The sequence below is a fragment of the Mustela putorius genome, unplaced genomic scaffold (assembly GCF_011764305.1).
Source record: "Mustela putorius furo isolate JIRA1106 unplaced genomic scaffold, ASM1176430v1.1 tig00000139_pilon_pilon_pilon, whole genome shotgun sequence".
Lineage (NCBI taxonomy): Eukaryota > Metazoa > Chordata > Mammalia > Carnivora > Mustelidae > Mustela > Mustela putorius.
Window position 1 is genome coordinate 3,154,127 of NW_025421293.1, and position 27,562 is coordinate 3,181,688.

Here is a 27,562-nt window from a genome sequence, read left to right on the forward strand (position 1 = left end):
CGAGCCCCGCATCGGGCTCCCTGCTCGTGGGGAGCCTGCTTCCCCTCTCCCTCTGCCTGTCCCCTTGCTTGTGCTCTCTAGCCAGTTAGCAGGCCCCCACGCTTTCAAATAAATTAATAAATAATCTTTTAAAAATATCGTAAAAGTCAAGCAATGGGGAATGGACAGCTTCTTCGAAACTGATTTTGGAAAATACCTGATGTCCATGTACAAAAAAGAATTGTGATGTATACGTCCCATCACAGTTACAAGTTAACTCAAAATGGACCATTTACCATCCAGGTTATGATAACAATGCCTTTTTATGTTTCTTATTATGTTGTTTTAATTGCAGTACAGCTAACCAACAGTGTGTGATGCAGTGATTCAAGCATCCCACCCGGCAGCCAGTGCTGGTCAGGACCACGGCACTCTCTAAGCCCACCACCCACTCAGCCCGCCTCCCCTCCGGGAACCATCAGTCTGTTCTCTGTAGTTAAAAGTCTATTGCTTGGTCGGTCTCGCTCTTTTTTCATTTTGCTCCTTTGTTCTGTTTCTTAAATTCCACATATGAATAAACCATATGGTATTTGTGTTTCTCTGACTTACTTCGCTTAGCATCACACTTTCTAGTGCCGGCCAGATCTTTGCAAATGGCAAGACTTTGTTCTTTTTGATGCTTGAATAATATTCCGTGATAGATATGTCTCGCATCTTCTTTATCCATCAGTCTATCAATGGACATTCGGGCTGCTTCCATAGTCGGCTATTGCAAATAATTAACTATGCCTCTTAAGAAAAAAAAAAAAAAAAGATAGGACAGGCTGGAAGAGAGAGTGGCTTGGCTAGCTACTCATAGGGTTGATTAGACAAACAGTACAGGCCCACGTGTACTAACTAGTAATAACTGGTGGTCGAACAACTGCTCAAGCACTTTCAAACATGCTGATTAATTTATTCTTTAAGAAAATAAAAATTTACTTCTTTGACATAGTTTTTGCTTGCTGTATAAATCCTCAGGGAAATAACATCAACACTGGTTTCCCTTTACTGCAAGAAAAAGAAATCAATACCTGAGGGAAGGAAATACACATAAAAATATTGAAAACACCGTACAAAGTCAACTGAGAGACAACATGCTGCCAATACCCTTGTCCACAAGGCTGGGGATACCCAGGTGGTACCCTAACACAGCATCCGGTCTCTAAGTCAATGGTCTTCATTAAGATGTGGGGAAATTCCTAAGGAGGAAAGAACTTTTTTCTGGCATATAACGCTACAATCTTAATTAAATCAGGAGCGTCTGGCTGGCCACACCAAAAATCACCACTAGAAGCGAAACAGTGCTGGGTTATATAAGAGCATGACATGTGGTTTTTCTTCCCACATGAACGCTTACAATACATGTCAAGGCTGCATTCCAGGGCCGGTGTGGTAAAAGTACCAAGGAAAAGGGGAAGTGAAAACAGTAAGTCATTTCTCGAGTTTTAAAAGAGGCTGAGTTACTAGTCACGTCGATCTTGCGCTACTTGTTACCAGATAACAAAAACATCCTTCTTAAAAACAGGGAACTAAAGCAACACCGCATAGGTGAATAATGAAGAATGAAGAATGAATCCAAAATGGTTCGAACTGCCCCAATCCCTCTCTCCAGCAGTAGGAAGAGGGCAGAGCTATTTGGTACTGCAGCTGACCCTTGAACAAGGTGGGGATGAGGGGCACTGCCATCCCGCACAGTCAAAACCCCACCTAGAACTTTTGACTCCCCCAAACAGTTAACCACCAGCAGCCCACCAGAAGCCTTACCGATTCTATCAACAGTTGATTAACACATGTTTTGAAAATCATATACGTTATATACTATATTCTTACCATAAAGTATGCTAGAGAAAAAAATGTTATTAGGATAACCATAAGCAAGGAAAAGTGCATTCGTAGTACTATATTGTATTCATCAAAAAATTCTGGGCACATGTGGACACACAGCCAATCCTTTCAACACTAAGTGTGTAAGGTCCAAAAGCCAAAGATGATACAGTCTGATGTGTATGGATTCTACAAACGAAGGGTAACCTGCAGAAGGCCACTCAAACTCCTCGGGGACGGCCAACATTTACTCATCTCTCAACATCACCAGCGAGATCCAGAGTGGTTTCTTACATGTCCTGATTTCTCCCTTCTACTTCCCACCGCAATGCTTTTTTGTTTCATTCTACGTTTCCACTTGTCCTAGATTTAAAAAAAAAAAAAAAAAAATCCCAATTCTAACGCTGCAACCAGAAGACATACGTTTCTTGAGACAAACACAATCCATACTGCTTTGGAAATTTTGTCTTTAATGTCGGGAAGAAATTTTCAGAATTCACACATTTATCTTAATAAGTCAGTCCACAAAAGACAAAGTCAAGGAAAACACTTGTGCATTTATTTTGATTAAGAAAAATTCTCACATATTAACAATAAGAAAACAAACCACACACAACCCTCCATCTCTTATGACAAAGCCAGAGGGAGACCTTAATGGTGGCAGCTCATAAATCCTAGCCCCAGACCACAAATACAGCTGCAAGAAAACTCTCCCAAGAAAAATATATGGCATTAGAAAAACCACAAGGGAGATTATTGAAAAACTAAGAGCCTATCTATCATTCAACAACTTTTCAAAGAGTATTTCTCACAGTTTATTTACCTTAAACTGTTCCAAAGTCATTAGGTAACCCGCGGGTGAAGCCCTGGAAAATAGAGACCCATCTCTCAAACTCTTCTTATGTCTCTATAATCCCATCAGGGTTTGGGACATATGGAAAGCACATAAAACCTCTACAATGGAAGAGAGTTCATCCAGAAGAGGCCGGGACACCGGTGCAGGGCCTGCTTCATGCCCACTGCTGAGCAGTCCCAGGAAGGGACACCTGCTTCTCAGGAATATCACTTACTCTATATAAATGACATGCGGAGAAGGTTCTTCCCAAACCAGAAGACTCAACACATTTGCCCCAAAATTTACTTTCTGCAAAATCAGAAAACTAAAAACTGACATGTCCAAGGTCATGAGCTAATGGATGGGGGAGAAAAATGAGAAGTCATCTCATTACGGGGCGCCTGGGTGGCACAGGATCATTTAAGCAGCTGACCCCAGGTTTCGGCTCAGGTGATGATCTCAGGGCTATGGGACTGTGCCCCACGTGGGGCTCCCTGCTCAGCACAGAGTCTGTTTCCTATTCCTCTCCCCCTCTCTCTGCCTCTCCCACTTGGGCTCGCTCTATCTAATATAAATAAATAAATATTTTAAAAAGGGAGAGAGAGAGAAATCATTTCATTACATTCCTTTGCCAAAAAGTATTCTTAAGAAACAGATTTCCATGATTTCAATTTGAAAGACCAAAAATTACAATTCCCAGGGAGCTGCCAACAGGTATGGCCCCCAAATAAAGAGGTGTGACCATTCCATACTAACCTGTTCTTGGTGAAAGGCTTTTATCATCTGCTAAAATCCGTGAGCACAAGCCCAGCCCGCGGAAGGTTTTTCAATCTCATGTAGCCGTGGGATCTACGGTAGACTCATAACCACACACACATCATAATTTTACCAAAGTCAGTCACTGTGCAAAGCAGACACCGGACGTCTTGTTCTCTGTACCTATTACATACTTCTGCACTGGTCCCCCGAAACTAGTCACACTATCAACGCCCAGGTAATTCATGATTTTTGAAATCCATTTTTAAAATTTTTTAAAAGGGTTTTATTATTTATTTGACAGAGAGAGATCACAAGTAGGCAGAGAGGCAGGCAGAGAGAGAGAGAGGAGGAAGCAGGCTCCCAGCTGAGCATAGAGCCTGATGTGGGGCTCGATCCCAGGACCCTGGGATCATGATCTGAGCTGAAGGCAGAGGCTTTATCCCACTGAGCCACCCCGGCGCCCCTGAAATCCACTTTTTAACACGTTTAAGCAAAAGGGGATTCTAAGCATTCCAGCACCTGGAACTTTCTTCACACGTATCGATCGCTTCCCGGAACTAGAAGCATCCCCTGTTGACACTGGTTCGACCCCAGAAACGGAGAGTCAAAGGCCGTCAGAACTTCAGCGAAGGATGGTGCCAGTCAGAATCTGTAACCCAAGGTCCTGACCCTCACGCTCGTTCTCCGACAAAGCACTTACACGGCCTCAGCACAAGAGCGAACACTGATGTCCAACTCGTCGCTGATACTGTGAAAGTGTTCAGTGTACTTTCCGGCTGTGTCTCCGTCTGCACCACGGCTCTGGCCCCGGACCCGACTGCCAAGGAAGGAAGATGTGCGCAGTCGTCCTGCAGGAGAACAAGCAAGACGCACGCCCCGGAGTGTACGAGAAAACTCTTCCTTGTCTCGGCCTTTTGACCAACAGCTGCAGCTCTGCCTCCAAGGGCCGCCTTTCAGAAGGAATGTGAAAGCAGGCAGGGAAACAGAGCTTCATTCATTTTAAAGATTTTATTTATTTATTTGACACCGAGAGAAAGCATGAGCAGGGGGAACAGCGGGCAGAGGGAGAAGCAGGCTCCCCACCCAGCAAGGAGCCCGAAGCGGGGCTCGATCCTCGAAGCCCGGGATCATGACCTGAGCCGAAGGCAGACGCTTATCCAACTGAGCCCCGCAGGTGCCCCTAGAGCTTATTTTAAAAATCCCTGTTTCATTCCGCTAAAATGGTTCGCCTGTGCTGTAAAAGTACCTAAAGACTATTTTAACCTGGAATATCACAACTTAGGTATGAAAGAAATAAAAGAAGCAGCTTGCTCTAAAAATAAATAAATAAAACAGGTTTCCAAGGAAGTTTGAGAAAAGGAATATGAAGCTGGGGCAAGTAGGAGAGCCCGAAATCAAAATACGAGGACCCTGAAACCAGTTCTAAGTGCTGTTTTCTACAGCAGCATCATTATCCCTGCTTTTTTACTCCCCCAGACAAAATATGGAATAATTGTGCCAAGGAGCTATGATCCTATGTTTACTTCAAGTAAACCTTTAGCACATTTGTGGTCACTTTTCCAGGCATCTTGTTTAAAAATAAGCCAAAATCAATCACATTTTTAAATCTTCACTAAGTTTATGCAACTGATTGGTAATAATAATGCCTTTGCATCGATAAAAGTTTCATCAAATATGAAAGTTGTCAGAATGAGAAGTTCAGATAATGTCTGATATAAACTGTTCCTTGGCTTGAACCCTTGAAGAACTCACTCTCACAGCAGCACAGTCACCTCTTCTAGGGATGAAAAGCCCCAAAGAACTTCGTACAGGCAGTCCTTGACTTGCAAGCCTGGAAAACACTTCCCTGAACAAAAAGCCTCCTGTTTTCCGCCACCCAATATGACCGCCGAGCAACCGCCATCATGAAAAAAATCTGGTCTTTTTATAGCTTTTGGATTATCACCCCACAGTTGCTCCCAGGATCCTTCAAAATGTTCCTTTTTGCTTTTCCTGCACCACGTTAAATTTTACCTAACTGAACGTTTTCTCAGTTAAAGGTCTTCTTTGCAGGGATGCCTGGGTGGCTCAGTTGGTCAAGCATCAGCCTTCAGTTCCGGTCATGATCCCAGCGTCCTGGGATCGAGCCCCACACCGGGCTCCCCGCTCAGCGGGGAGCCTGCTTCCTCTTCTGCCTGCCGCACCCCCTCTCTGTTAAATTAATTAATTAATTGACATTTTTAAAGTGTCCTTTTCAAAAAATAGGTTATTGTAATAGGTAGAATCAGACATTTCTAGCCCTCCTCACATGGAACAAAAATGACTAAGACAAAGGACAGTCAGGTTTGCAGGGGTGGATAAAAACGTCTTAAAAAGTAAATATGGCTGATGTGACAGGGGTGTGCACCGGGGGCTGGGGGCGCCAAGAGGAAGACAGGGGAGTTCCCAAAGGCATAAAAGTGTGTGCATTTGCCCACCATATAGAGAGGATGGAGTTCAGCTTGTGCGGAGGTCACTGCAAACTCTTCAAGCAAGTAGCGTGACTCCATTTACATGTGGCCCAAATCCTATGAGACGACATTAGGAGGACGGTCGATGAACGGTGAGATTAGGGCTGGGTCGGAAGCCACTGCCGCAGCAGAACCAAGAGAAGGTGGGCCTGACCAGTGCAGGAGCGCCAGGCGGTAAGTGGAGAGAAACGGGGAAGAAGTGCTCGGAACATGATCTACAGTAGGCGCCAGGATGCGGAGTGAGGGGAAGGGGCAGGACTTCAGGACCTGCACGAGCGGATTCACGGATGCACGGATTCACGGCGTGGATGTTTGCGGGCTGGCGCGCACATCAACTACAGGAGGAAGTTAAAGAAGAGCAAATCTAGGGCAACAACTACAGAGCTCAATGTTGAGTTTGAAAAGCTTATGGACGGTCCGGACGGGAAAAGAATTGTGGTAAGTTCATCGGTTTGTGAATCTGGAAGCGGAGAAGGTAGGTGGGGTTGGGCATTTACGTGCAAGGGGTCTCCAGCAAAAAGGGCTGAACCAACCAGAATGTAACTTCCTCCCCGGCAGGACTTTTGTCATTTGGTTTCCTACATGCACCTAAAATTACGTCTGCCCACAGTTAACGACTGGGTGTCGGGGAGTGAGGAGCATGAGGGAGCCATACACCTGACAAACGGTTTAGCTGCTGCGCGAGTGAGGACTTCCAAGCCCGAAAGAGCAATTTACAAACTATGTTTTGCAAAAATAATAATAATAATACAAATAAAAATAAAACAACTTGCTAGCAATTTGGGACTAATCGATGATCTAAGCCTGGGGTCATCAGCTGTACAATCCCCATCCGTGTCCTCATGTTGAATATGAAAAATCTAAATTTCTATTCAAATATTACTTTTGAGTATTTTAAAGTATTTGAAGTTCTACTTGGATTGAAAATAACCATGCAGGGGCCCCTGGGTGGCTCAGTGGGTTAATAAGCCTCTGCCTTCGGCTCAGGTCATGATCTCGGGACCCTGGGATCGAGCCCCACATCGGGCTCTCTGCTCAGCGGGGAGCCTGCTTCCCCCGCTTCTCTCTCTCTCTCTCTGCCTGCCTCTCCGCCTACTTGTGATCTCTCTCTGTCAAATGAATAAATAAAATCTTTAAAAAAGAAAAAAGAAAAGAAAAGAAACATCTACTTCCAAGTAAGCAGAAATGACAGAAAGTGGGGAGATTTTTGTTCCCGCTTTTACAGATTAGTATAAACCCCTCTACCTCTGGACAGAAACAGAACTGCCCCAATACCAAGAGTTCCCAGAGCAAGAAGGTAGGTACAGCTGCGTTTGTCACAACAGCACAACCATTTCTAAAACATGTACCCATTACGAGGTCCATGTCCAAAAACTGGCAGTTTTTGGAAATAATGGACGTCTACTAGGATTTTAAAAAATAACTAAGTCAGGCAATTCCTAATAAATTGCGGCTAAGGTGCAAATATGGGACCCACCAAAGCCCTTATCTGTAAAACTAAGAACCCCAGAGAACTGAGAGAGAACCAGCACGTATCCAACACACACGGGGGCCTTCGGAAGGAGACGGCATTGTTCTCAGGAGTTTCTCAGGAAAGCAAAGAGCGGGGCAAGAGAAATGGCGTGGTGAGAAGGTGACGGTTTCAAGGACCTTAGTTCACACATCTGCAGGTGCTCATTCTCTAAGAGATGCTCCACAGTGTCTCCCTTCGAACCGCCCTGAACCCCGAAGTCCCGGCCCGCCTTACGCGAAGAGTCCCGCGCCCAGGCACGACGGCTCTACCAAGTGTGCCCACCCGAGGGGCCGAGGCACCCGGCTCTATCCACCCTTCCCGCTACGTCGGTGGCACCTCTGTAGCGCCTGCACACAGAGGCCGCTCAGTCCATGTCTGCCGATGCAGCAAACACGTGGAGAATGAATTCATTAGGCACTTAATAAAAGGAATTATTATTAAAATTGAAGTGTTTTATAACATCAAAATATTTTAGAAAGAGGGCATGTGGGACAGTAATTTACAGGCACTGAATGCTATTCATGCTTTGATGCTAAAAATAGCTCGTGCGTGCTGGTGAAAAAGCAGAGCTCCACACAGATAAGTGCACGTCCAAGAGTGTGCAGGCAACCCCACCGCGCGCCCTCCTAGCTTCCTCTCTGCCTGCTGCTGGGCAGGCCGCTTCCAGGTCGCCAGCGGAGGGTCGAAGGCTGCAGTCTCCCCAGGTCAGTTTTCCGGCCGCACTAGCCCCGGGGCAGCTATCCCGACAGGCTGGGACCCCGGGAAGACAGACGCGGACGGCCTCCGTGGGAAGACGGCAGACAGCAGCCACCAGGAGCGCAGAGACCTCTTGCAATAAGTTGTTGCCTCCTGTGAACGAGTTGATCAGTATCTCCTCTTACATTTATATTCCCCAAAGAGCGAAAACAGAGGTCACGTTGTATTGGCTATTTTCTTCTGTAAGCAACAAACACCGGAATGCAAGACTATGTGATTACCAACATAATCAACTGAAATGATAAAAAGTTACGCCAAACGTCATTCAACCTCAATCATGAAGCACCTTCTACGTGCCAGGCAGTGTGGGACAAACATGACAAACGTGGGGGCGGAGAAAGCGGAGCGGGTACTTTCCTTCAGGAGAGCCCGATCCCAGCAGAAGGGAGCACAACCGGGAAAAACGGGTCACGGCGTCCGGTGTTGGAAACGGAAAGGGCAGGGGTACAGGCGGAAAGGAGAGAGGACTAGGGCGGAACCTGGGGTGAGCAATATTGCCAGGAGAAGCCCTTCGGAGCAGAGGACGTCTCAGCTCAGGCTGGCAAGGTGAGAGCGCGCCCAGGACGCGAAGGGCGGAGGGAACAGCACGGAACCGCGCGGGGCCGACCCTGACGTGCGAGAGATGCAGGAAGGGCAGAGGGCGGGAGCCAGTGGGTGACGGACGGTGACAGGTGGGGGCCTGCGGCACCGAGTGCGACAGCTCGCAGGGGCCAGAACTTTACATCGGACACACGGAGAAGCCACGAAGGGCACTTCCACGTGAGGGTGAGACGGGCACACGCGGCGTCCAAAGCCCCCCGCCCTGGGAGCCACAGTATGGAGATGGCGCCGAAGGGGCTTGGGAATGACACGGGAAACACGAAGAACCGCATCTCAGTTTTCCAAAGCTGCAACAGCAGAGCATTTCAGGAGTTTTACTTGCCCACAAGCCTGGGCCCCTCGCGCGCGGTGTCACAGAGAAACGTCCTCAGGCAGTTGGCTCTGCGTGAGGAGAAGGACGGGGTCCAGCCAACTCGCCAACAGGGTACAAAACGAGAAAGGTCAAAAGCCGATTATAAACAGAGTGACCCCATGACCCCATTTCCAGGAAGTCCTGACTGGTGCTTACTGTTCCAAGGTCATTATTAATGGCACCCTCCTTCGCTCCCGGACACGCCCGACGACCGGGATAAACTCTGGGGTCACCCCACTTAGAAGCGAAGGATCGTGGGAGTTTTAAGGAAATGCATGTAATTCCGAAGGGAAAGACCATCAAAGCTTCAAGACAGAAGGAGATCAGACGTCGTGGCTGAGAGACAAACGTGACATCGCAGGAGCCCGTTCCAGACCCGGGGCGTGGGGTAGGCACAGTGTGGAGAAAGCGGGGGCCACGCCACCGGCAGCAACCACAGCCGCAGCGCGGCGCTCCTGGAGAGCGGTGGGGACCGGCGTCCAGAAGGCTGTGCTGGAGCCACCACGTCCTAGCGTAAGCACTAACCGGCCCAGGTTCCATTTGCTGCCGCCGGACAGAAAACGGAGAACAATGACCACGAGGGCAGCCGCGCTCTCCTCCAAGAACGCAGGGAAGACGGTCCGTGTAAACGCCCAGCGGAAAAGGCCACCGCGGTCAAGGGAGCGGGGAAGCGGGTGGAAAAGGCGCGTGTTACGTCGAATACAACCTAAGTGGTTTCCCACGCAGCGCTGCCCGGTGGAAGCGAGCTCCAGACAGTCTGGAAGAAGAGGGTGAGAGCAAGACCAAGGAGCCGAGAGTCTAGCCTGCAGGCGGGTTCAGAGGCAGGAAGGGAAGGGGAGAAGAGGGCCTGGCCCCTTGGAAGCGGAGGTGGAGACAAGGAGGGTGGGAATCGCTGGGCCAAGTCCCATCCAAAATTCCCACCCATCGGGGCGTCTCCTCACCCGGCCTGCAGCACGGAGAGAGCACGGGGCAAATACCCCCCAGACAGTTCACACCCACCGCACAGCCGCACCCCTCCACGCCTCCGCCCGTCCGCCCCCCTGCCCCGTTCATGTGACAGAAACAGAGCCGTCATGTGCGGAGGGACAGGGCGGGTGAGGACAGACTATGCAAGTGGGCTCCTCAGCTTTTCCTTTTAATGATGCCACCGTTTAATTAGACAACGGATTGCCGAGGGCTGGCAGCTGCGGGGTCAGTGCCGCACAGGACGTGCCCGGGGAGAGCTCTACGCGCACAACGGAATCGCTCAACTCTCCGAAGTGCCGTCCGACCCGCCGGCAAGCGCTCCGCGGTCATTCACTTTCCATGTCGCTGGAGAGGCAGGGCCTTTCCGCATCATCCCGTGACTTCTTAGTCAGGGAAACCGGAGGGCAGCATTTTCTTTGTTAAATCCGCAGTCGTGACTCACACGGTGTGATCGTGTCCCCGGTGACCGTGCAGCGGATCAGTCGGCCCTCCGCTCCCGGGAACAGAACTCTGGTCTCACAGCGACGCCTTCAACACGGAGGCTCACTGGGAAATCGGAAGCGTAGGTTTTGCTACTTAAACAAAGATTCTTCGGAGGGCCTTCATTCTGTTTGGGTTTTGGAAGGAAAATATTTCCCTTTGAATCCGTGGAACCCAGAGCAGTCATTCAAGCGTAACATTTTATGAAAGTGAAGCTTTCTTGGTGATGAAGGAAAGAGGTAACGGTCTTCAGAGTTCCCTCGTGCCGCCCCCGAGTACCACTGGTTTTTGTACTACAGAGGATTCACAGAACGTACAAACCTTAAGAGCTCGATGTCATCATGGTGCTGAAGGAGAAAAGAAAGACGTGAAATGGAAAAAAAGAAAAAAAGCTCCTGTTACCGTATGCATAAGAAGTGAGTTCTCTGAGGGAGCCGGAAGATTTAAGGAGAGAAGAACACAACGTAATTGTTCTACCAAAGCTATATTCTAATAAACTCCTGCTAAAAAGCAACCATCTGAAAACATTACTTTTGTAATATAATGTCTATGGCATTTATTTCTAAACATGTATTTTTGCCAGTTTGGGAAAAAAACTCAATTAGTAAATACACAGAAGGTGAATACGGTCCTCGTGTTGATAAAATTATTTTCATGCAAGATGTGATGTAAAAACTTGGAAGATCTGTTACAAGTTTTGCAAACAACATCGTCCTGTTCCCTTTTCCCTCTACTAAAAGTAAAAGCAAAATACCATTAGCTCCTTTCAAAGCGTAAGTCTTGTAGTCCCTGCATTCACGGCACCGAGGAAGGTGCTGCCACATTCCGGTCCCCACCCAAGACGGACGCCGGTGGCACGAGTCAGAGGTGCTGCCTGGGAACCTGCCTGGGAACCAACGCCCAGGAGTTGCTCCGACGCAGGTGGTCCAAAGACCACCCTCTGAGAAACATCATTCTGCAAGTTCCCGATCCAGAAAATACAGCTAATTGCCCCTCCGCCTAATTACTGCCAATCTCCGCCACTCAGAACCATCACCAGCAATTAGACCTGTCCAGGTTTGCGTGACATGATTCCAAGACACATGGCACATCGCTTCCTGCACTCATGCAGGTGCAGAGATCACGGGGGACCTGCGGTGACAGCGTGGAGGCAGGCGCGCGGGAGCCGTGGCAGCCTGCGGAGAGCTGAGACGGCTGGGTGCGGGGAGGGTCTGGCGGGCCACAAGGCAGGGCTCCGGAAAGACACCAGGCAGGCCCTGACAGGACCTGCCTGCATCCTGGGGCCCCTTCAGCCTCCGCTCCGTGTGTGTCCGTGAGCACTAGTGCGAGGACGCACACGCACCACTACGTGTGAAAAGACCCAGCTCCTGCAAGTACTCTGCTGCCCATAAAATGACCCCCACCTGCATCAGCACGGAAGGCTCTAGAATTCACTTAGAAATACCAAGACCAGGTTCCTTTAAACAGCGTTAGGACCGGCAGTAAGGCCGGTGCATTAGCACAGCTAGGCTCCCGCGGTGAGGCAGGTCTAATGGGACTGAGGGTTAAGAACAGCAAGGCTGTGTCATCAACGTCCCCCTCGGCCCCAGACTCGGGGACCCCCTAAAAGCAAGTACCAGTCCTACTCAAGCAGAGCACGGAACTCAGCACGGTTTTTTCTCAGACAGAGTTCCCTGAAAACGTTCAAGGGAAAACTAGAAAAGAATGGGCGCGTTGTATCTCTCCTCATATTTAATTAAAGAGAAGCCAACAGTACTTCCAAGAGGCAGGTCACGCCGTGCTCAGCACTAGACGGCTCTGTGCAGAGCTGCTTTCGGAATTGGCGATGAAACAATTCGACACGTCGACACTCAGGAAAGCCACCATTTCAGAAATGCTGCGGAGGCTCCGCTAACAGCTCTAAGACGATGTACGGATGACAGTGCCTCGGCGGGGGCGGCTGCAAGACAGCCCAGAGCATCACCACGGCCCAGAGCACCACCACGGCCCAGAGCACCACCACGCCCCAGAGCACCACCACGCCCCAGAGCACCACCACGGCCCAGAGCATCACCACGGCCCAGAGCATCACCACTGCCGGGTCATCCCGTCCGGCACCTTCCCCTCCCCTCAGGGCGCCTGGAGGCCCCAACTGCCCTGCCCCGCAGACCCCAGCACAGCCGATGGTGTACAGGAAGAAAAGTCATAGGCAAGACTCGGACTCTGATCCCTCAAGTTCAAGAGATCAGACCGTCATCGCCTCCTGCACAGTAACTGTGTGAACAGTGGAGGGAAAAGGATCACATCCTACAAAAAACTAACAGAGAATACAAGATGTTAACAGACTCAAAATAAGAACCTCGCACGGGCACGCGCAGCGAACGAGAACCGTGCAAAGGTGAGCCGCGGCAGATGGCCTGGTTTCCAGCCCAGTGGGTGCGCATTTGGCTCTCTGGGCAGGAGGAGGACAGGCCGCTCTGCCCAGGGGCACGCACTGAATCTTCAAACGCACCTCTGGCTCTTCCTCCTTGGAAAGAGAACTACAAGTCGGGCACCAAGACATCTGACAGTTTTCCAGCAACATCTACCATAGGGAGCTGCCTGTGCCTGCCTTCAAGCCCACCCACAATTTCATTTTCAATTAGCAGCTCCTCGAAAGGCAGTCATGAAAGCAGTTGCTAAAGAGCATTCAGATGTCACCGAGAGACTGCAAACCCAAACTGTAAATAGCACATTGTGACTCGCCTGTCACCACCATCAACTCCCACGGGAGTCTCACAACACGTGGCGATCGCCGCCATCTGCTCAGCTCCCCCTCGCCACCACGGCAACCCACCGGCCACCCACTCGCTCCCACCTCCCACGCGGTACCTGTCACGTGCGGGCCCGTGCGGAGACGGGGTGCCCCGCGCAGGGATTAGGATGCAGAACACGCGGGGGCTCGCTTCACGTTCTGCAGCTCAGATCTGGCCGCACGCAGAGAACGGCGTGTCAGCGGAGGAGGGAAGACTTACCACATGGACAAAAAATGCAGTTTTAGATAAAGAAAGGGAGTTCCACCAAACCCCGCCGGCCGTCCAAAATGTGGTGAGAAGGGAAAGGCGCGTGCCCTCGGCCTTCGGTCACCCGGAGTGCGGGATCTCTGGGGGACAGAGCCGAGAATCCTTTCTCTCACTTTGTCCGTCCCGAACAATATGTATGACTTAAGTGGCCCTTAATAAAGTTTCACGCACACATACCTATAACGTATTCACGGGATTTAGTGAATGCCACTGGTTTCTGGGTTTTGTTTTGGTTTTTTTTTTTTTTTTTTGGTGTTTTCGTTTCTATTTTTAAATGGAGCAATTTCTACAGGGCTCAGGATCACACAAGCAGAGTTACTGTCCCTTTTTTTAGTGGCAGTTCCTTTTGTCATTCAGCCTATTTTCTCTCCGTAGGTTTTGTTTTCTGAACGGGTAGTCATGTGCTATGTCCTCTTCTAGTCGATTTTTGCTAAATTCTAATTAAAAACACATATGTCACTTGGGATAAGATTTATTACTGGCCTCATCACTCCGAACATCTGTCCCGATGAGGTCAAGAGATGCTTATTATCGCTCTTACCAACACCCAAGGCTGATGGACTCTATCCCAGACAGTAAGCTCAGTCGTCAGGAGACACAAAACAAGAATTCTGAAACTCAAAAACTAAACTGTCATTGCCTCCAAATGCCCAAGTTGAAAAAAAAAAATTTAAAAAACTTCATAAAACTTGTGACTGAAATGTGTCCCTTGTTTCCCAATACCAAACCCGTATCTCCAATTTAATAAATATACAACTATTCAGAACAGAGACAAGGCCGGATTGTGAGTGCCTCAAAACTAGATGTTAAAATCTGGCATCTTACCCTTATTTTGAGTTAATCAAAATTCCAAGAGCAGTTATTAACCCAATCTTTCTCCCTCCCGTTCTTTGATCATCTGGTTTTACTTCTATTTCTGTAGTTTTAGGCAAAGGAAAAAAATAATGTGCAACTTAGATTCATCAGAAGGAAGAGAAGAGGACCTAATTTACTCTCTCGGTTTGCAACCTTCACCTGACAACACAATTTTTGCAAAAGGCGAATGGAATCCCAACAAAGACATTAAACTTGAAACTCTGAAGTAGGAAGTAAAAACGACGTGACTGCAGCTCCAATTCTTGCGACCAGCTCGAGGCGCCTTCCATTACTTAACCACGATGACGAACGTACTGATGCTCGCATGTCTTTCCGCCGCTGAAGTGAGAACCCTAATTGCATTAGTGTTCACAATGCTCTGAGATCTGCTGAGATCTGCAGGCTCTAGAGTCAAGCTGGATAAAAACCTGTGTGACTTCAGCCTGGATTTTTTTACCCAAAACTAATGAGCTGGCCTTCAGAAATATGACTTGAACTGGATCTGTTTAATCAAAGTCGTCCATTACAAAGCCTCCCTTGCAAGTTAATTTCTACTCACAACGTCAGCGAGAAGTCCTCAAGACAACCTGAGTCAGTCCCTCTGAAGTAAAGGATCAGCTTCTGGTAGTAAATGCTGTCCCGGGGGGAAAGGCGTGAGCAGAGAGAAGGCTCCGGCACAGCGGGTGGCTTGGTCACCTGGGCCCGTCCGTTCCACCAACACGACCACTTCCTCCCAATCAGGCCAACACACAGCGGCACCACACAAGGCAGATACAACCGCATAGCTCTAACAACAGCTCTCCCTTTACGGACGTGGCCCTGGGGTCAGTCCCTCCTCCCGCACATCAGTATCCATTGTTGGGATCTACAACGTCAGCTACCAATCTCCCAGCGACTCTGGAGTCTGCCACAGCAGAGTTCAGGGACAGGAACAAATCTCCATTCCTTATAGGCAATACCCACCCAGGGCAAGTTGTATGAGGATTTTTAAACCACACAAAAGCCATCCTCACCAGCCAAGGTCAGAGTCTACCTGCTGGGCTCCTGAAATATCTCAAAGTCCGTTATTTCCCTCTCAGATGGGATCCTCTGTGGCCTGAAGCAATGTCAGAAGGTTGCCTCTTTCTCGGAGACATCCAGCCCTCAGCTGGATGGAGTTTTAGAAACTAAAATTCAGTTAGGAGGCAGGCTCTGGGATTTCATTTGATGACCCATCCTGATTATCTGCTTCTCGGAAGAGCTCACAGGGCCTAAGAAATGCTCATATGTTGCTGAAGCCTGCGTCCTCTGGTTGGGTCCCTATGAGAGAGAGGAAAGTCGGGCTAATGGACTACACGGAGGCTGAGAAACACCCAAGCCCAGCCAGTCTGAGAGTTCTCCGAACCCCGTCAACTTGTCCTCTTTGCCGCTCTAACTTGAAAACCCCTTTGCTCTCTGCGATTTCAACTATGAAGCAGTAAAACTTTAAATCCTCTCCCATGGTCTAGAACTGAGACATGATGAAAGAAAACTCAATGCCCTAGGAAGGGTTAAGTTTTCCAAAATGCTTCTGAGGAAGTCCTCCATTGGCTCCAAGGCTTGGCAGCATGTCACGTCCCTGTGCCCTCCTGGCGGCTGCACCGAGACAGTCTTACAGTTAAAGAATAAGGCTCCTTGCAGGGACGGCCTGGGCAGCCTCTGTTTTGGTTTCCCACTCCCAAGGCTAAGTGGGGGCAGGAGCCGGGGGAGGGGGCTACCACATCCTTTTTAGTACAAGCTACAACTTTTTAAACATAATGTCTGAATGCTCACGTCGTGAGCAAACACTTCTGTGTAAGACAAACACAAGAAGCCTGGGGGTCAGAAAGACATGCCTTCTTTGCTAAAGTTAACTTGTTCCTTTCTTCATTTTTAAAAGCCCCTTTGGAAATTAAGGAGAATGTTCAAACCTGCCAAATAAAAATGTGCAGCCATTTTAAAAGACAGCTGCCAGCTCAGCATCTTCTAAGTCAGGATATATTTAAACTTATAAACATAATCCAACAAATGAGTTCCAACGGGGGGGCGGGGTAGTTAAGTGCCAGTTAAAAAGCTTTCTTTTCCCAGGATGAGAAAAAAAACCAGGAGAACTGAGGTTTTACCATCAGGCAAGAGAAGTAAAAGGCTGCTTGGTGTTAGAACTACACATCTCTCCTATCAAAGTATATAATTGTACGCTCACGTTAAAAAGATTAGTTGCCTTCAACGGATTCTCAGGAAAAAAAAATCCTATTATTTCCTCTCCACGAAGGAGTAAGTAACATCTTCCCATAATTACAGGAAAGCTGTGCATTAAGATGCCTCCTCAGGAAGTACCATTTCCTAATAAGATTCAACCCTAATCTACTCTCATGGAGTCAAAATAAAGACGAAATTCTCACCTCCTACGGTCTTTCCTCTATGGCTCTTCCCATGACACCTCCCTCGAGAAGAAGCACTAAGCAACAAACCATTAACTTAGAAATTCTCCTCAAGGACACTCTCATCTCAAGACCCCCTCCCGGCTAAGATGGTCAGATTTCAGCTACTTTATCTCATAAGAGGAAAGGTCGGATCTGCCACAACTGGAAATGCACACCCAGTACTGTCCTCACGCGCCCTTGGCCCTTGAAGACTTGTGTGTCACCTCTTACCCATGATCGCACCCCCGACGGCACCCATACGGGCAACACACACAGAGCCATGTCTCTCCCTCACACGTCTTTCCCTTAAATGTCCTCACAGAAACTATCAATTACAGACTCCAAACCAAAATCACCTTGACCGAACCCTTCATTTTCCAGACGGGCAGCAATGGACAGTGCTTTGCCCAGGGTTTCAAAACAGTACATGTGAGTCAAGGAAGACTACAAATGGAGAGTGGTGGAGCTTTATTCCAGTTCCCACTTCTGCTTCCTTTCCTACTAGAAAGATAACACTTGATTAGGGGAGTATATTTGGGCATCAACACTGAAGATAAGAAAAACACCACTGTTTTGAAGACTCTTACACAGACCAAAAAGGTACGACTCATTCTTTGCTTCTCCACGATTTGTGAGTCAAAAACATTGCTTTTCAAACACTGTGCCTAAAACAAGGACAGCTTTGATTTCAAATAGCGTTTGTACCAGAAGGTTGGCCATCAAAAACCAAAAAGCTACTTGAATTTGAGACGGACAAGTTCTTGTCTTCACCAGAGCACAGAGGAGAGAGAAGAATTTTGAGGACGGAGAATGGAAAGTCAGACTAGGTCAGGGAGTAAGAGCGTCAACGATGAGGAACCGCACGTTAGTGCAGACTCGGAATTAAATCGGTTTCTCGCCTGAAACGGTAGAAGCCTTCCTCCTACGCTGCTGGGAGGGCCTGGGGGAGAGATGGCGGTTACCCTGCAGCCTCTCTCCATGGTAATGATCACCTTCTCACAGCTCTCAGACACAGTGGCCTGGGCTGGGAGTCGCACCAACACCCCAGGAACATCACCTTCCATAGAACCAAACCCGGCTTCCCTCCCTCCCTCCACACTTTCCTAAAAGGTCTTATTTGTTTGGTTGGTTGGTTGGTTTTTGTTTTTTTAATTAAAAAAAAAAAAAAAAACACAGACTTCACATCTTATTAGAGATGAGGTCATATTGATGTTTTGGGTCCTTCCAATCCTCTCTCTAAAATCATCACCAAATGGGGCACCTGGGTGGCTCAGTGGGTTAAAATCATCAGCAAAAATACACCCTTGATGATTTATAAGAATGATTTCCAAACTGGCCTAGCCATTTCGAATAGAAAATCTAAGACCACGGAGTTCTGCGGCTCACCCCAAAAGGGTCTGGTTTATTAGGTCCTGAGGAAAGGTCGACATTGTGTTTAAGAACGCTCAGGGCAGGATTACGAACGATCTGTGAACGTCTGGATCCACGGTTGTGTAGGATCCCAGACCTCCCCTTCTGCAGAGAAACACCTGCAAACTGTGAATTCCCTGTCCGGCTTCTACTGAGCAGCAGCTGCTAGGTGACCCACACGCTCTCCCCCCTCCCTCCGCTTCCTTCACGGGACGGTCATTCCCACCCGGTGGTCCCGCCAGGAACCAACAAACGCACCCACGACACAGGTAGGTCGGCAGGCACTAAAGCCTCCGGATTTGTGCAGAAAGAAATTGCTATAAACAGCTTCGTTTCTCATTATTAATCTATCTCATGTGGGGATTTCCACAGGCAGAAAGGCTCCCAAATGCCAAGAGCTGTATTTTCTTGTGGATCACTGAAACCTAATTATTAACAGGCCAGTGAGCCCTACTACCAGACGTTCATCCCATCAGCAGATCGCAAAGAGAGTCCTGAAGGATGGACTACAGAGAACTGGAGAATCGAAAGGCGAATTCATTTCTCCCGCACGCCACAGTATCTGAGCTGCTCTGGAAAACAGCAATCTTATGCAAGGCGCTGCCTGCCTGCACACCACCATTCTTAGCACCTCAGAACCCGGAGGTCCACCATGGACACGATCACACCTGCCGGGTCCGTCTGTCCCCATGAGGAAGATCGCCGCCCTACGAGCCAGTCTACGCTGACGAGCTGCGAGAGTCTGGTCCGTCTGCCCCCACTCCGGCAGCACCAGCACCCAGCTCTGCGGCACACAGCACATCTGACTAAAAGGGACCGAAGCCAAAGCTTCAACCGTAATGACACACCAAGCGGGGACTGGCATGTTCTATGAGCAGCAAGTGCACGGCTCTGCGGGGCCACACTCCAGCAGCCGCCGAGGAGGTCTTCTCCAGCCCGGAGAAGCCCGAACCCGCGCCTCCTCACCTGCCGGAGTCCCTTGGGCATCTTCTTCCTCTTCCCCAGGTGCTGGCAGAGGTTGCGGTCATTCTCTCGATCCGAGCCGTAGTGGTGTGTGTGGCTGAGTCGGCTCTTCTTGGAGTGAAAGGACAGGCCGTTGGTAAGTGCTTCTCGTTTCTTCTTGCTCAGAGGGGTCTGGCGTTTCTCCACACGTTCCTGAGGCTTAAGTGCGACATCTTTCTACAGAAAGGAAGAGAAGGAGAGGGAAGCGCGGGTTACACAGGTGTCCAGGGGCGCACCCGAGATACGGGCTGAGCGGGGTTACAAGAAGGGGGAGGGAAAGCAGGAAGGGGACAGGAGAGCGCCTAAGTCTAGGAACCACGGCTCTCAGGTCTCCTGAACCCCTAAGGCCACCACAAATACATCCTTTCTATTCTGGTCGGGCGGAAAAGTCAACAAAGCACAAAGCATCTGTCCATTAAAAGTGATCTCACTGCTTAGTGGCGTTCAATCGGGTTCTCCGCTAGGTGCAGCGGCACACAAGGACATTTCCCAAGGAGGCTCGAGACACTCACTTTCCAAGTTGCTGCATCAATTATGTCTCAGAAAAGCAGTCCTAAGTGCAGGCATGATTTAAAAAAAAAAGGCAAAAGCCTGACTAAACCAGGGCCAGGTGGATGCCAGCCAGCAAGCAAGAAACTATCAATTCATATGATTAAAATGTTTCCTTAATGCATTATATGTTTTTACCACAAGTTCCTCTGCGCATCCTTAATTCCCAGGTCTGTGCAAAATGCAACAACAATATTATCACCCCAGGTCTGTGCAAAATGCAACAACAATATTATCACCGGGATGTACAGCAACTTGTCATTTATCACTTTGTGTGTGGTTGGGGGATGGGCAGGGTAGGAGAAACGTCACGGAGGTCCCGCGCGGGGTCGGAAGCAGCGGCCGCGGAGACCACAGGCCGGCATTTCAGGCCACGAGACCCAGTGCACCCTGAGCCGGCGGGCAGCTCAGCACCTACGGAAACACCGAAAGCCCCGGGTCCAGAGCCTGACTCTGACATTATCCACTAAGAGACCCGAAGCACCCACTGGTGAGATACGTGAGGATGTCCTTCGAACCCTGAGAAATGTGCTCACGAAGCACTGAATGTAGAAGCTGTGGCACGCGGCCATCGGTGCCTGAGTGCGCACGACCCTGTTTACCCGGAAAATGCTCCTTCGCGGAGCCTGAGCCCCATACATAAAAATTCTGCTTCTGTGGTCCTAAATGAACGCACATTAAAACAAATAATAAAAACTGAGACAAAATCTTCCTTTTACCTATTTTCTCCTTAAAATACCTCTCTCTTTCTTTATCTCCCCTCCCCCACTATCCCATAGTCCCAAGGTGGTTCTCTATCCTGCTAAATGAACGCACATTAAAACAAATAATAAAAACTGGGTGCCTGAGTGGCTCAGTGGGTTAAGCCGCTGCCTTCAGCTCAGGTCATGATCTCAGGGTCCTGGGATCGAGTCCCGCATCGGGCTCTCTGCTCAGCGAGGAGCCTGCTTCCCCCCTCTCTCTGCCTGCCTCTCTGCCTACTGGTGATCTCTCTCTGTCAAATAAATAATAAATAAAATCTTTAAAAATAATAATAATAAAAACTGAGACAAAATCTTCCTTTTACCTATTTTCTCCTTAAAATACCTCTTTCTTTCTTTATCTCCCGTCCCCCACTATCCCGTAGTCCCAAAGTGGTTCTGAATCCCGCTGCTTCCCAGTACCCAGCACTGCCCACTTGACATACATGCTGCTCCCCGAGGTCTTTCAAACCAGCCGTTGCCATCGTTTTGGGGGCTTGGATGTTTACATCTGCGTAGGCCTCAAAGCCCGAACTGCCACACCACTCCCTGTTCTAGCTGAAGGACCCTTCGCAGGGCTGTCCACTCAGGAAGACCTTTCTTACGATGTGAAGCACTATTTTCAAGCCTTCCTTTAACGCAAGTATTGCCTGTGGGCCCAGTACATACCAAGAACAAAGTCAGCACTGTCCTCCAGGGGCTGGGAGAACAGCTGTGGGGGCGGGGGGTTCCTTACCTCATGAGACTTAAAATTTAGGGACAAATATTAGTCAAATCACGTAAACATACCAACCGCAAACTGACCAAAGGCAAAGGGTGCTAAAACGAGGGAAATGGTCTAGTCCACAGGCGCAGGATGGTCCTGAGGGAGGACTGCCATTTGACCTAGTTCTGAAAGTCTGAGCAGAGAGAACAGCTTGTGCCAAGGCCCTGAGGCAGCTGGCAGCATGATCTCTTAAAAGAATCAGGGCACAGACTGAGTAATTCATCTCAGTAACCCCAACGCTTCGCAGAATCAGGCAAAGGGCAAAGATAAATAAATCAGGCTAGATAAATAAATAAACGAGGCAACTAGTTAAAGTACCCAAACCTATAAGCAACGATAGCGACTGAATAGTATCAAGTAGGAGTATGACTGGTATAGGGAGTGAAGCAAACTAGAAAACTGGAAACCAGAATCCCGCAGGCACTGCAGAAACCAGGATCACGACAAACAGCAAGAAGCCCGCAAGGGCAGAAAGAAGCTATCAGAGCAAAAAGGTATCAAAAATAACCATCTCATCAAGCAAATGACTGGCTCCCGGTTCAACGTCTAGCTGCATCAGTGCTGATGGTTTGCCCTCCGCCGTTGGAGAGGCAGCTCTCCCGAGGCGAGGGAGATGTGTGGTGGCGAGCGTTCAGGGGATGAGCTGAGATCGAAGGGAGTTCCCATGGCCATTGACTCCAGAGTCAGAACCGTGGACAAAACATCTAGCCCGGCCATCGACTCCACTGTCAGAACCGTGGACAGACGATCTAGCCCATGAAATGTTCAGTAAATGTCCGCTATATTTAACCCTCCGTCCAGCACCACCACCACGGTCTGCTGTTAGACATCTGCTCGGTTCTGACCATTCTGTGTCTGACGTCGCGCGCAACCAAAAGGACCCATGAAGCAGCCAAGTGAGTCCTGTCGTGGACCACGTCAACATACTGCAACCAACTGTACTTCTCTTCCGAGAGTACTATCCGAAATCCCCACAGGGTTAAAAACAACAACAAAGAACTCCTCTTTTTCCTACAACCCACCCACGGCCCAGTATATACATGCGTGTAGAGTATCAGACTAATAAACAAACGATACTTCATAATGTATCAACCGAGCTTTTTAAAAAATGACACCATTCTCTTTGGAGCCCGAATCTCCTCTCACACTGAAGGTGCTCCAAAGTATATTGAAAATTATGAGCGATTCCATACAAATGTGAATTAATATTTATGAGAGGATGGTATAATTTCTTCCAGATCCATTTTATTTTCATGTAGCATATTAATCAAGGCATCTCACCGCACCGCGCATAGCTACACAGAGCGAATGGACCCCATGCCGTGACATTAGCTCATAAGAGACCTGCCGAAGTCTTAGCAGCAGCCGTACAATCATCTTAGGTCCAATTATTATTGAGATTTTCAACTCTGGAGGGTGCTGGGTGGGGAGGAGAGAGGAAGAGAGAAAGGATCAAAGTGTATGTAGAGGTGGTGGCTTCAGAGGAAAGAAAAAAATCTAGAGTCTTTAAAAGGTTTTCATTATAGAAGAGGTTTATATTCTCAAAGCCCAGAAATTATCTTTATTCTTTCAAAGATACAGTTTTATTTAGAGATTGCTGCATAGACACTTTGGTGTAATTCCTGAATAAGCCAGGCTACTGTTCATCCGTTCCCTCTGCTAACACTCCCCGGCCGCCTACGATGTATAAAGTAATCATTTAACTTCTCATTGACTGTGTTGGAGGAAAAATGACAAGAACTGTCCATTCTAAGCAAAAAGAATCAAAGACAAAAAGACTGATGATAAATTGCTAACCTTATAACACTCAAGAGAGCTGTGCATGTGATCACACACACGTGTGTGTGCCTGCATCTATGCAGCAACCAACAATGACCCACTGGTTTAAGAATTTCCTCAAACACACTTGGGGGGGGGGGCAGGCGGTCTATAAACCACGGTTACAAAATGGGAAGGAAATTGTGTGATTTATAAAATAAGTGTTTACCATCAACGAAGGACGATTTTCATAAGCCGGTTGACTCTTGTCTTCCCTGATAAAGGCTAGTGATTCCCATGGAAAATTTATGTCCATGAGAATTACCTGCAGGGCTTTTCTGAAAATCAGGTGACCGTGCCCCAGACTTGGCAAAGGAAGCATTTAGTAAACAGGCACTGGGAAGGAAAGCAGGAGGGCAGAAGAAAAAGGACGAGATCTGGAAAAAGGAAAAACCATAGATATTTGTCTAAGGCATTCATCTGACAATCGGGGAAGCTAGCAAGAAAGCCAGAAAGCCAGCACGCCAACAACAGAAGGCTGGCTGTGAAGGAAAAAGATTTAGACATATTTGCTGGCAATAGAGGGGGTAAGTGCACAAGCCATGCATACCAGATGGAACCAGGTTTCGTGAATAGCTGAAATTATGTGATTTTTAGGTCACTGGTGATGGAGGACAGGGTCACAGCAGCACACATGCCGAGAGGCTCCGAGACGACGGTTTCCTTGAACACCCAGCCTTCTTCAAAATAGGTGCTCTCGCTCCTGACTTCCCCTTCTCTCAAATTATAATCTCTACCAAAGGCTTCCTCCGCCGCTCCCGAATTTCAAAACGAGATGGTTCGGCGCTGTGCAGACGAAGGGAGAGCGAGAAACTGCAGACGTGTCTCCGCGGCGGGGCTGCGCCTGCTGATTACAGATGAAGCCGGAGACCACAGAAAAGCAAGGCACAGTTCGCCTGCCTTGCGCGAAATAGGTTTCGGAGAGTCTCCCTCGGATTTTCGGAACCAAACCGACCTGAGAGCAGCCCGTCACTTACAAAGCATCTGCGGCGTGGGTGCCTGCGTGCGGCCCTGGGGACGCCCACGTGGGAGAGAGGGGGACGGTTTAACCAGAACCCTTCTGAACCCATCTGATCTTAGGGACGGGCGATGGAGTCACAGAGAAGCCAGGAGAAGTAAGACAAGGCGCTTCTGACTGTCTGCATCCAAAGGCCTTCACGGCTGCTGTGGTCTCATTTTAGTTTGCCGGGTGCTTTGTTGGTTTCTTTTACTGCATTTGTACTTATTTTGGAATGGTTTGACAGACCGTGATTGCGTCCTTTCTTAAACGCCAAAGAGCTGAAAGCATTTACAGTGATGGTAAGACGTGAAACATTAAGAAAGAAACAAAACACACAGCTCTTTTGAAACTGAACTGCATGCGACGTTCACACGTGCCCCCATTCTGGACTTCTGAACAGACCCTCAGAACCTAGTCGTTTTAGTCAGGACAGGAGACCCTGGGTAGCAATTTACAAACAGCGTAACAATGTGGCGTTCAAAAAAATTAATTCCTCAAGTTCACATCTTTTAAAAACAAAACTGAAAATACCTTGCTGTGCTAGCCACTTCGCCACCTGTTAGTAATACCTAAGAAAGGTTCCCTGACCCCAGGCTGCTTAGTGGGGGTGCGGAAGGCGAATCACTGAGCCGTTACCGGAGAGCCGGTGAGGTGAGGAGTCACTACGGTGATCCCTCCGGCCGCCCCTCACACGGCCTCACGACTGTAGCGCGGTGTGGCCGTGAAGACAGAAGAGCAGATCAACGGGACAAAATGAGAGTACAGAAATAGACCCACATGCGCATGGAAACTGGGCTTTTGCAAAAACACAAAAGCTATTCTGTGGAGAAATAACCTTTTAAATATTGATGGAACAAATATATACACGCACACACACACACTATATATATATATATGAATATATATGCAAAAATTTTTGATGGGCATCTCAGTCTAATTAGGAAAAATAACTAAACACGCATCAGAAACCTAAATGCAGAACCTAGAACTATCCAACTCCCAGAAGAAAACAGAGGAGAAAACGTTTGTGACCTTGAGTTTAGCAAAGATTTCTCAGACACGATGCCAAACGCGTAATCCATAAAAGAACAAAGTGATAAATTACTCCTCATCAAAAATTAAACCTCTGCTCTTCAAAAGACACTGTTGAGAAAATGAAGAGACAAGTCACAGAACGGAAAACTATCTGCAAAGTGTACATAACTGAGAAGAGTTTGGTATCCAGATTATATATATATATATGTGTGTGTGTGTATATATATATATATTTTTTTTAATATTTTATGTATCAGACAGACAGAGATCACAAGCAGGCAGAGAGGCAGGCAGAGAGAGAGGGGGAAGCAGGCCCCCCGCTGAGCAGAGAGCCCGATGCAGGACTCGATCCCAGAACCCCGAGACCACGACCCAAGCCAAAGGCAGGGGCTCAACCCACTAAGCCTCCCAGGCGCCCAGATTATATTTTTAAAAGCCCTCAAAATTACATAAAAACAACCAACCCACTGTTCTAAACAGTCTTAGAAAAGAAAAAAAAAGGGTTTGAACACTTAACTAAAGAAGATACATGGGTGGCAGGTAACAGGTGAAAAGAAGTTTAGCATCAGCAGTCATCAGGGAAATGCAGACTGAATCCACAATGGGACGCCACTACCTGCCTACTAGAAGGGCTAGAACGAAGAGGCCTCAGGACAGCCGCGGCGGCAGGGATGGCGAGGAGTGTTCGTCCCGCGGAAGAATGACATACGACAAACGGCCCCGCCACTCTGGCAAACAGTTTGGCCACTTCCTTACAAGTTCAAAGCAGACCTACCCTACGACGTGACCATTCTGCACCGAGGTGTCTCCCCCGCCCCGTTAAAGCACATTTCCACAAAAAAGCTCTGCGTAAGAATGCTCGTATCAGCTCTGTTACAGCTGGAAACTGGAAACCACTCAAATGTCCATCAACAGATGAACAAACCGTGGAGAGCATGAGCAACGAGCAACAGTGGCCTCCTGACGCACGACAACTTGACTAAGTCTCAAAATAACAACGCTAAGGTAGAGAGATGAGTCCCAAGAGAGTATTTCGTGTGATTCCATTTATATGAAATGTAAAAAATACAAGATAATCAGGAGTGAGAGGAAGTAGATCAGGGGCTCCCATGCCGGCGCAGGAAGAGATTATCCAGGACACGAGGAAACATCTGGGGAGAACTGTCCACCGGCTCGATGGCGGCCATGCTTTCACGGGTACACGCTCACACGGAAACTTGTCAGACCTTGTACTTTTAATCCACGCAGCTTCCCGGGACGGGAGTTAACCTGAGTGAAGCTGTTAAAAACACACGGCAACCTTTGCCATCACGCAGGACGGCAGCTCCCCGTCACCGACACCGGGACGGCACTCCGCGTCCGTCCAAAGGACTCATCTCTCGGATTCCCGAAACCAGGGGAGGACCGCACTGCGGAAGGTCTGCCAGGAGCCCGCGACGGGGCCATGCAGTTGCCGGCGCAGACGACTGGGCCGTGGACAAGAGCGCCCCGGGCCGACCGAGCAGGGCCGTCTTCGCGTCATTTTCAGCACCAAGGTGGAGTTCACGTGTGCCTGTTTCCTTCACTTCCTACAGTCAATTCTCGGTTATTCAGAGGCTAACCTCTGTCAAGCCTTCCTAGCTTTCGTTCAAGTGCCCCGGTTAGCTGCTTGGCCATATCCTCTCTCATGAATACTTGACCCAGAAAGCAAAGAAAGAAAACATAAATACATTTTTTACTGCTCCTACCTATTAAAAAAAAAAAAAAAACTGAGGCGGTTTCTTAGATTTAATACATGACGATACACAGGACATAAGGGAATCCAAATGGTTTAGAAAAAGAAACGAAGTACAAACTCAGGAAATGAAAACACTTGTCCAAGGTGTGGTGCCCCCGTCAGAGGTGAGGAGTCACGCAAAAGAGAGAGAGAGAGAGAAGAAAAGCAAAAACAAAGGGGAAAAAGCGCAGCCACTTGAGAAGCCCTCCTAAACCCAGCGATGGGATGAGATCACCACCACCCGCTGAAGTGAGACTTTTGCACACTCTGAGAATGGAAAACGTCCCAGCGGCCTCTCATTCCCACAGATAATTGAGAGTTGGCTGCTGCTAGACCCCAACACTCTCAAAACGGTTGAGTCCCTGGCAACTAGATGCTATTGCTTAAAACAGTTTAGGCTCTCAGCCCTGAAGGATTCCTAAAATTGGATTACAGTCCCTCCAGATAATCTGAGAAATACAGCATGACGAAAAGGAAACCTTAAAAAAATTTTTTAACTCCTCCATAACAGCAACATTCTCAAAGCTGAGCACAGCATGACTCAGGCAGAAAATCTCATCAGAGAAGGCTTAAAG

The 27,562-nt window shown here is 48.5% G+C and overlaps 1 protein-coding gene across 7 annotated transcripts in view; it reads right to left on the minus strand.

Moving 5' to 3' along the window:
* AUTS2 (activator of transcription and developmental regulator AUTS2) overlaps nt 1-27,562 on the minus strand; it is a 1,068,100-nt gene that overhangs the window by 785,054 nt on the left and 255,484 nt on the right. For all 7 annotated transcript variants that reach the window (XM_045075220.1, XM_045075219.1, XM_045075215.1 and 4 more), the window contains exon 2: nt 19,288-19,500. In XM_045075220.1, the coding sequence (XP_044931155.1) occupies nt 19,288-19,500 (213 nt within the window). The remainder of the gene's footprint in view (nt 1-19,287; nt 19,501-27,562) is intronic.